We start from the raw sequence: 10,860 nt of genomic DNA, 5'->3' as shown, positions 1-10,860 counted from the left end.
CACACACACACACACACACACACACACACACACACACACCATACAAAACTGTCAAATATTAGCCTTATTTTGTAATCATTCATTAGTTGTAACATTTGTTTTGTCTTTTAACCCTTATGTTGTGTTCAGCTCATTTTGACCCAGAGAGGATTTTATTTTCATGATTCACACCTGACTAAAACTCACTGAATTTGCTCACACAGGGAATAACAACATCCCCTCCAAAATGATAATTTTTGTACTTTTTTGTGGATGTTTTCCCTAATTTTCCATTTTTCCAAAAATGACCGACCTACAAAAATTGCTTATAAATTTCTTGTTGTGTTACATTTTTTGCAAAATGTTAGATTCAATAGTTTTATCAGCTTGTTTTCTTTCAATTAGCATAGGTTTTATATTTCTTCATGGAATTGATTGATTTTAGGCCTCACTGATCTGGGATCTCAGTTTTCGAGTGAATATTGCCCAACATATCCACAAATAATGTTTTTTCACTCAAAAACTGAGGTGCATGAGATCAGATCAATTAACCCTGTGATCAACCAGTCCAAAAAGAAATATAAAACCTGTGCTGAGTGAAAGAAAACGAGTTGACAAAAAGATTAAATCCAAGATTTACTGATACTACAGCGTGATGAGAGCAATTTTTAAAAAGCCAGTCATTTTTGACCAGAAACACCAAATTAGAACAGCACAAGGGTTAACTGAATGCATGAGGGTTATTATATTACTGCCATATTGACATTACTTTAACTCGCTCAGCTTTGACTGAAAACAACTTCAGGGTCGAAACAATGAAACAAACCTTTCTGTGAAGCTGCTCTTGAATACAAGTACAAATACACGTGAAATGAACTGAATTAAAATGAAGAGAACTAATCAAGGTTTAGAAGAACTAGATAGAAAGCAACAGAGGAATAACAGAAATCAGGAAGATGAAGAGACAAACAGAGTTCAGAACGAGATGATGATTAACGAACAGAGAGAGACAAACCTCCCAAAGTCTGATATAAGATCGAGTTTCTAAAGCAGAAGATTCGATCGATTAGAGATCTGAGATCGATTAGTCCAGGGCTTTAATAAAAGACGGATTTGTGCGTGAATGAGGGAGTATAGGTTAGAGTAAACCGGGTGTTGGTTAACCGGCAGGACGAGGGATTGGTTAAAGGAGGGTCACTAGGGGGCGCCATCACTCACCACTAAACAAATCAGTGTCATTGAAATAATCTGCCAGTGTGTCATTGAGTGAATCCACTGTAACACAACAAAACAACAGCACAAATCAAAGACATGCAGACAGAAGTGTCTTACAGCTGGCATTCAGAGCTCTCTTTGTTTCATTAGCGTGATGAATGGACAGCACTCACTGTCGAGCACACGGACGCTGATGGGCTGCTTCTGCTGGATGGTCTGTGTGTGCGGGAAGCGAGCGTAGCAGATGTAGTCGCTCCTGGAGTCCTCCGGCTGGACGTTGGAGAAGTAGAGATCTCCGTTCAGAGCCTGAGACACACGCCGGCTCTGCGGCAGACGCTGGAAATCTGCGCAGACACACACAGACATGAGTGAGATCTGAAGCGAACACATTACACATCTGATCCGGTTCTGCAGGGTTATTCTGGTGCAGCTTCACAAAATCAGCGAGCTGCATGCAGAGAAATAACAAACCTCTTTAAAGCATCAACACTTGTGGAGTGAAGAAGAAGTCAAAATCAGAAAGTGGGACTGAAAAGAATAATACGGTTTATTTTGCCACCGTGCCTCAGCACACAGACTTTCATAAGGGCTAAAAGATTGCAAAGACAAGAAACCCGTTTAAATACAAACAAGATTCAAACTGAAACATGCTGCTAAAATAAAAAGTATTTTTTATCAGGACTCACAAAACATTCTAAAGAATAACATTCTTCTTATCTGCTATTTTCTTACATTTTATACAAAAGCACAGCCTTTGAGATGTTTTTCATTGAGTTTATCAGCTAGTCTTTGTTGAGAACTGCTATACAATCATATCTATAAAATGTTTTTAAATGTTCTTAAGGAAATATTAGAGAACTTCTTTTCAACAATTGCACTCAGAGGGATCAGAAATACTTTAATGCTTACTCTCAAAAAACTAAATTCAACAAAGAGAGGAGATCACACATACTGGTAAAAAACTTCTCACAAAAAACACTTTATTAAGAGGCCAAAAAGGCCTAAAGTAAAAATGTTTTTGATTCACATTGTCATCAGTGTCATAACAGACAATAGCACACCTGATTCTATTTATAGAAATGTTACCGTAATGCATCTAATAAAGTTGACGAAAACACATGCATAAAAATCATCAGTAGCATAAAAAGTGTGTACACTAACATTCATGAATAATACAAATATTATGCAAAAATATAAACAAAAGGATTATATTTCACAAAAAAAAAAAATATTATTTTTCTTTAGAGGAATGTTTTTGGCATAATATTTTTGATAGATATTTTTGGTAATTTTGTTTTACAATTCTTTTGTATAATTTTTATATAGTATACTTATGAAGTGTACACGCTTAGTTTTTATGCTATTGATATATGTATAAATGGATAAATGATGTATGAATTTATTTTGAGAAGTTTCGATTTTCGTGAATCCAGCAGGTTTCTGCTGATACAAAAGTCTGTAATATTTTCATTATTGTTATGAAAGTCGCAATTAAGTTAAAATAGCGTCAGATCTTTTCTTCCGTATTGTGTACATCTGAGTGTCACGGATTAATGAAAAAAGGCGGGACTTGGTTCTGTTAATCTGTCGCTGATTGGATGTTAAGATGTGGGCGTTGCACTCTAGCAGGGGCGGAGTTTAGGAGTTTAGCACTAAATGATTGGAGAAGACCAGCATACACCACTGAAGATCCAGTTTAATTCAACATTACGAGATCGAAACATTTATATATGCTCACTAATATGCATGTAGAAAGTAGGGTGAATTTTCATTTCGCTTACTGTTGTCCATCCAGAATATGATGGGCGGTGGGAGGCCGGCGGGGGGGCGGCAGTGCAGAATTAAAGACTGTCCCTTCTGTGCAACGATTGGACTGATTCTCTCTTTAGACCACAGAGGAGATCCTGCAGAAACAGGAATGATCACATTACTCAACACAACCGTGAAGGTGAAGCTTAAAGGGACAGGTCACCCAAAAATGAACATTCAGTGTTAATTTACTCACCCTAAGGCCATTCAGAATGAAGGGGACTTTTTTCTTCAGTAGATACAGTATAGCAGTATAACTTTAAGATTAAAAACAAAAAAACAAAACATATCAGGCAACACAGAATGAATACATGTGGCTCCTGACGATCTATTGAGGTCTTATGAAGTGAAACGATTGGTCTGTGCAAGAAACTGAACATTATTTAGAACATTTTTACAAAAGTGAGTTTTGTAGATCTGTGTTTTCGGACGGTTCAGTCCAGTTTGATGAACTGGTTCAACTAGTTCACCAACCAGAACTGATTCAACAAAAAGATTAATTTGTGAACCGGACATCACTCCGGATCATTTGTCTGAGGCTCTGGATTATAGTAAATAATGTTCAGTTTCTTGCACAGACTGATCGCTTCGCTTCATAAGACCTCAACATATCATAAGGAGCCATGGCGATTAATTCTGTGTCTGATATGTTTTTTTTTTACTTTCAAAGTGCTGATACCTATTGACTTGCATTATATGAATCACCAAAAACCACGGTTTCAGCAAAAAATCTTTATTGTACTACTGAAGAAAAAAGTAAACTACATCATAAATGATCAGCAAATGTTCATTTTTGGGTGAACTATCCCTTTAAACTCAGGTTTTTCAACCGGAGCTGAGAGGCGGTGAGTGGAGAGTGTTGAGGAGAGAGATCTAAACACTGAGTGACTATGAGGATCCGTCTGGGATTGAGCCGCCACATGCATCACAGTCACACGTTGAGATTTACCTCCGAATATCAGATGTCTGAGGATGCTGAGAATGTCTTGCGACACAGAACAGTGAGAGATAGCAGGGTTAAACAGAGGCAGATGAGAGTGTGGAAGCTGTGCTGTGACTGATGTGACGTACTGGACTGGCGGATGATGATGCTGTTGGAGACGGCGGTGCCGAGCTCGTTGTGAGCGGAGCACTGATAGACGCCCTCGTACGCCTCGGCACGCTCTCCTCCGCTGATGTCCATCACCAGCGTCCCTGAACGAGGCTTTATCAGGACTTTAGGATCCTTATCCATGTCAAAATGCATCCCGTTCCTGGTCCACGAGAAGCTGAGGGCGAGGAGAATGGCAAATCGTGAGTTAATTCTGTCAGCTAGTCCTGTGTCAAATGTCAAATACTTACTCAACCTTGTCAAGTTTTAGTTGACAAAAAGTCTGAAAATTTTAGTCATTGAAAACATATACGAGTATATATTTCACAATCATATTTTATCATCGTAAATATCATTTTAGTCACATTTAGTCATGATTAGCCTATATATGTGGTTACTCACAAACATGATCTAGTTTCCTGTTTTATTATATTTTTCATATTACATTTACATTTAGTCATTTAGCAGATGCTTTTATCCAAAGCGACTTACAAATGAGGACAAACAGAAGCAATCAGAATCAACAAAAGAGCAATAATATGCAAGCGCTATGACAAGTCTCGGTTAGCCTAACACAGTACACGTAGCAAGTTATATATATAAGTTATATATATAAGTTATATATATATATATATTAATTATCATATTCAGCAAATGCACTTTTATGTCATCCTAAAAAAGTCTTTGAATATGTCATAAATATTTAATTCAATGAACCTCACAAATGTTAGTGATTTTTACTGTCACTTGCATAGAAACATGCAAAACAAACGTTTCTCTCATATTGTGTTTCGTATGCAAAATGAGCATTTTCTGGTCTTCATTCAAGAAAATATGATTCCCGGCGTGATCAGACTTGTTTTTAACTATTTCTTGATTTGTGAAAAACATAAAAAAAATATATATATATATATATCGATTTTATTGCAGCATGTGTTATTTGTTATCTTTAAATTAAATAGTGCGATATCATTATTTTATCATTATAAACACCATATTTTAGTCACATTTAGTCATGCTGCATTATGGTTAAACTGATTATATGGTTATAATGGTTAATACTAATTATTTTGCTCAATTGTATACATGATTACTGTTCTACACTGTCATTTGAGAATTGTCTTTTTACATTTCATCAGAATTACAGCAAATTAAGAGTGTGACCTCACATGCACGGTCTAGTTTCCTGATTTATTATATTGATCATACATAACGACAAATTGAAAAACAAGAAGCACCTATCAAAAACTAGCACTTTATTATTGACATCTGGAAAGCTTCTGGAGGCTTTTTAAGCCTTTCTCCTCTTTTTTGTTGATAAGCATAAAGAGAGGTTTTGGTAAAGTTTTTTTTAAATTTTTTTTTTTAACTACATTTCAGTCTCGTCTTTTTTTCATCTACAATATTTGAATATTTCAAAGGGATAGCTCACCCAAAAATGAAATTCTGTCATCACCTAAAGTTTTTTAAACCTGTATGAACAGGTTCTTTCTTCTGTTGAACACGAAAGAATGTTGACGGTAGCCATTGACTTCAATAGTAATTTCTTCCATACTATGGAGGTCAATGGCTACCGTCAGCTGTTTGGTTGCCATTATTCTTCAAAATAACTTGTTTTGTGTTCAACAGAAGAAAGAAACTCATACAGGTTTGGAACGACATGAGGATGAGTAAATGATGACAGAATGTGGGTGAACTTCGTCTCGTCTTAGTGGTGGAAACAACAGCTGATCACTGTATTATGAATGAAATGAAGATCATTAATGACAAGCTCAGACAGGTTTCTCACCTGGGATGCGGTTTCCCTTTGGCCTCGCAGTGGATGACGATGTTCTCGCGCGGATCTACGATGTAGTCCTTTGGTGACTGATGGGTGATTGTGGGAGGCTGCGGCACTGAGGGTCACATGACACGGGGACATGCACGCAAACACACACACACACACACACACACACACACACACGCAGGATCCATCGACATGCAAAACATGATAACACCGCACATCAATCTACTGCAGCACATGCACTCAAACGCTCTTTTATGTCTATAAATCAATGCTGTATTAATGAGTCCGTCAAATTTCCTCCACAAAAAAACTGAAGCAGCAGTCGTGCCAAAAGAACAGCATGCAAACACAGCAATAAAACCATATCATATGCAAACTAATGACAATAAAGGACATAACAAGCTCAGTTCACAGCAAGCATCCTTCAGGACAGCAGGTGAGGAACTTACGCTCTTCCAGAAGTTTAGCTGGAGATGCCAAGAGAATCACGTCAGTACATCAGCAACACCACATCTCTCATACTGACCGTGTTCTGTGTGTAACATTAACACTACCTGCTGTTTATCTGAGAAAATATAATTCCCAGTGTGCGCAGACTTGTGTTTAGCTATTTCTTGATTTGTGGAAAATATTACAGAATACAGAATTATAGAATTACAGAATGAAGAAATTGATGTTCAAACTATTTTAAAATTATTATATGCACTGTAAAATGAATATGAACAAATGAACATTTTATTGCAGCATGTGTAATTACCTTTAAATTAAACAGTGTCTCTCTTTTTCTCTCACTCACACGAGTGAAGAGTACATGATGAAGATGAGGAGTGCGCACAGATATATTAACTTAAATTGAAAATTTTACCCCAACTGGTTGCGTTGTTATAGAATTAACTCAATAAATGTTAAGAAAAACAACAAGCGATATGTTTAAATCTGATATTGGGTACAGTAAACAACCCAACAGTTTTTGGAGTGTAGGAAAATTTTACTTAATTAATTTGTGTTTCCTGCTAGCTGAATTTTACATACATAGACAATAATTTACTCTAAACCTCTCTTTTCTTTATTCAAAGCTGATCTAGAGAAGTACATGGAAACTGAAGTTCTGTTAATCCCAAAGCAGTGAAAACTGCATCTCTATATTCATCCTATGTGTCCTCTTAAAGTGTAAATTCTGTATTTGTGTACACTTTCTCTTCGTTTTTTTTTCTGTTTTGTTTTTATAACTGTACTGCCTACTACAAGGTAAAAAAAAAAAAAAGAAAGATTCACAATACGCACTTTAAAGTCCCGATCTGAAATGATTCACGAATGCGCTCTGAAATCCCGATCTGAATCAAACGATTCATGAACCCAGTTAGTTTCGATCTGAATCAACAGATTTGTCAGCTCGTGCTCTAAAGTTCCAATCTGAATCAAATGATTTGCCGTTTGTGCTCTGAAGTCCCGATTTGAAGCAAATGAACTGCGATCCGATTGGAGCGCTTCAAAACAATGAATCTTTGTGATGCAATGGTTTAACATTATAGTTTCGAAAAGCTCTGTTTCACCCACTATACATGCTTTTTTGAGTTTAAATCAATCAGAGCGGTTCCAGCGTAAATGCCTCAGTTGAATCAGTTGACTTTTCCTCCACTTTTCACTCCTTCAGTCATGTTTACATGACACTGTCAGTTCAGTGTGTGTGTGTGTGTGTTCAGGTGTGTGTGTTCAGGTGGTTGTGTGTGTGTGTGTGTGTGTGTATAGTGTGTGTGTGTGTGTGTGTGTGTTGATACGTACGGTCCAGAGGAACCTCCAGCGCCGTGATCATGTGACCCAGGAAGAGCAGCAGCAGGGCCAATGGGCCGTCCCTCTGCATGTCCATCACCGCCTCGTGACCAATGAGCTGCGTCTGAAGTGAGTTTAGCCCCGCCCTCAAGTGTGATCAGGACAGCAGCGGCTCACAGACACACACAACACTGACAAACACACACACACACACACACAGACAGACAGTTAGATTCATTTCACACACATAATAAACAAACACTAGTAGTATTTTGTATAATAATATATTCTAATCAATATTTTATATCATTATCGTGTGTCAATGATGCTAAAATAACACTGGCTCCAGATCAATGGCTCTGAAGGTTGGGTTATTAACAGAATATGAGTCAATGGTGTAACGTTTGCATCTGTGGAATGAATCCGTCTTTCAGAGATCAATACACAGTCACACATGAGTGTGATGGATATGAACACGCGTGTGCTACACACTGAGCTCTGGAGCGCAAACTCAGCCAAAAATATTATCCGATCTTCAAATGAAAACACTGATGATGCCTCAAAGAAAATTAGAATACAACTGAATCAACCAAATTAATCAAATGTTTGAAAATGTCTGTGATGGCCAAACGTGTTAAAACATTAAAAACAAAACATAAATGTGAGCCCGGAGCACAAAAGCAGTCTTAAGTCGCTGGGGTATATTTGTAGCAATAGCCAACAATACATTGTATGGGTCAAAATTATACGTTTCTCTTTTATGCCAAAAATCATTAGGATATTAAGTAAACATCATGTTCCATGAAGATATTTTGTAAATGCCATTTTTGATTAGTAATATGCATTGCTAAGAACTTCATTTGGACAACTTTAAAGATGATTTTCTCAATATTTAGATTTTTTTGCACCCTCAGATTCCAGATCTCGAGCAAATATTGTCCTATCCTAACAAACCATACATCAATGGAAAGCTGATTTATTTTTCAACTCAATTCAACTCAAAACACTGGAAAATTTGAAAACAAATGAATCAGTCATATGAATCAATTGTCTGTGATGGCCAGTTATGCTCAAACATTCGTTCATCAGCTCCACACGTCTGAAACAGCACAGCAGATCCATCATAACGCTGAGCTGTAAATGTGTTCATAATTACAGCTCGTAATCACTGCCATAACGAACCAAACGAACACTGAGTGTATGTGTTTCCCACACGATCACAGGACTGATGTTCTCGAACACAATCAAACACACAGAGCTGAAACAACAACCAGAACACACACCAGACATGACCTGCAAAACACGCGTGTGAGTGTGTGAATGCTGTTCTGTTGCACGACAGTCCCTCGAGCGAGTCAAACACACATCAGACTCTAACTGTCCTCTCATTTACAGTTAAAGTAGTTTATTGCTCTGATACTGTCGAGAAACTGTGTCGATCTGCTCCTGGTCTCTGACACAAACACACAAAGACATTCCAGCAGACGTTTCCCATCAGCCCTCATTAGATTGTATAATTGCGGAGGCAGAATGCAGATAATGGCTGTGTTTATCATATGAATGGTGTGTGTATGAATCAGCCCAACGCTTTATGAAAACACCGGTGCTGACCGAGTTCAGTGTTTGATGAGTGTCTGCTGCTCTTATGATTTCAGTAATTTAACAACACATGTTCATGGTTCTCTGATATCAGCTAATGATGGCGTCATGCAGCTAAACAAATAAAATAATTTTAGGTTTTATAAAAAAATAAAAAAATAAAATTAAAATATTAATTGATTTAAATTTTATGTCACATAACATGCAGCTAAACAAATAAAATATTTGTATATTTTATTTAAAATATAGTTTTTTTTAAATAAATTGTTTTATTTTAAAATTATTTATTAATTTTAATTTTTTTTTTTCATCATTTCACTGACCCCAGTTTGGGAAACCCTGATTTAGGAGATGCTTTTATCTTACAGACGAGGAATACAAATGATTCATCTTTATTACTAACACTAATTAAAAACTATTATGTGCATGTTAAATTTTACTCGTATACTGACCATATACTCACTTAAAGCCATATATACTCACAGCTAATCTTAATATAAATAGCAAATCTAGATACAAAGTCTTGTTTTCTGAGAAACGTATCAAAATGACAGAAGAACTGAGTTCTGCTGGAGTTTGATGAATGAGAAACATGATGAATGGGTTAAAGATACTCTTGTGTTTCTTGGCCTTTATCTTCTGCCTCAAGGACACTTGCTTTTGTCTTCTGATCATTTGTGTTGTTTTTCCAGACGATGGAAAGCAAATGTTTGCTCAGCGCGTCTTTGAACTCTGAATCCATTAACATTCCCGTCTCTCTCACACTCAGACTAACAAACACCCACAAAATCCACACAGATTCCTCCTCTCTCTCATTCACAGACACTCACATGCTCATTTCTGGCAGCGCCTTAAAGAAACGAGGCCTTGTTAGCATGCAGGGAAAACCAGAGTGCTATCACACACACACACACACACACACACACACACACACACACACACACAGACACAGAGAGACAGAGACACAGCCACAGCCACAGACACACACGCAAACCAGAGTGCTATAACACACATAGACACACACACACACACACAGACACAGACATCAAAACACACACTGTCATTATTCTGCTATGTTCCTCCTCATGTCAGGATAATTAGTAGGCACACACACACAGACACACACACACACACACACCACTTCATCCTCCGGTTAATGCTGTAAATAATCAAATCTACATTGAACAGCTCATCACTGCAGATTCCAGTCTCAGAAATCAGAGTCAGAAACTCAAACTCACATGTTTATTTTCTTCAGATGAAACACAGATGATTACTGCTCTCAAATCAGTTTCAAACTCATTAAAGTGAGATGAAGGACAGCCGAACATGACCCTGACGGGATCCCGTAGTGCCTTCAGAGTCTCTCCCTGTCTTATTACAGTATTACTCTGATATTTACTATCATTGTCTATATTCAGATTTTCATTTATTTTAATATTAATATAATATGTTAGTTTTTATTTTAATTGTAGTTAAAGTTTTAGTTATTTGTGTTTTTTGGGCATTTTTACAAATATTATTTTAAAAATCTAGTTTGTAAACACTTTTATTTCCATGTTAGTATCATTATTTATGTTTTACTTTATTTCAATATTTTATTTATATTTAT

The 10,860-nt window shown here is 36.8% G+C and overlaps 1 protein-coding gene across 1 annotated transcript in view; it reads right to left on the bottom strand.

The window, feature by feature from the left end:
• The window catches only part of LOC107704199 (neuronal cell adhesion molecule-like), a 43,243-nt gene that overhangs the window by 24,039 nt on the left and 8,344 nt on the right, over positions 1–10,860 (bottom strand). Inside the window, exons 2-8 of the mRNA XM_016507085.1 lie at positions 7,662–7,840; positions 6,329–6,346; positions 5,883–5,988; positions 4,075–4,271; positions 2,976–3,098; positions 1,368–1,538; positions 1,193–1,254 (exon numbers count right to left, since the gene is read on the bottom strand). Of these exons, the coding sequence (XP_016362571.1) occupies positions 1,193–1,254; positions 1,368–1,538; positions 2,976–3,098; positions 4,075–4,271; positions 5,883–5,988; positions 6,329–6,346; positions 7,662–7,746 (762 nt within the window). The 5' untranslated portion in view covers positions 7,747–7,840. The remainder of the gene's footprint in view (positions 1–1,192; positions 1,255–1,367; positions 1,539–2,975; positions 3,099–4,074; positions 4,272–5,882; positions 5,989–6,328; positions 6,347–7,661; positions 7,841–10,860) is intronic.

This window comes from Sinocyclocheilus anshuiensis, unplaced genomic scaffold (genome assembly GCF_001515605.1).
Source record: "Sinocyclocheilus anshuiensis isolate Anshui unplaced genomic scaffold, SAMN03320099.WGS_v1.1 scaffold1228, whole genome shotgun sequence".
Taxonomy (NCBI): Eukaryota; Metazoa; Chordata; class Actinopteri; order Cypriniformes; family Cyprinidae; genus Sinocyclocheilus; species Sinocyclocheilus anshuiensis.
This window is presented reverse-complemented; position numbering and strand designations above follow the sequence as displayed.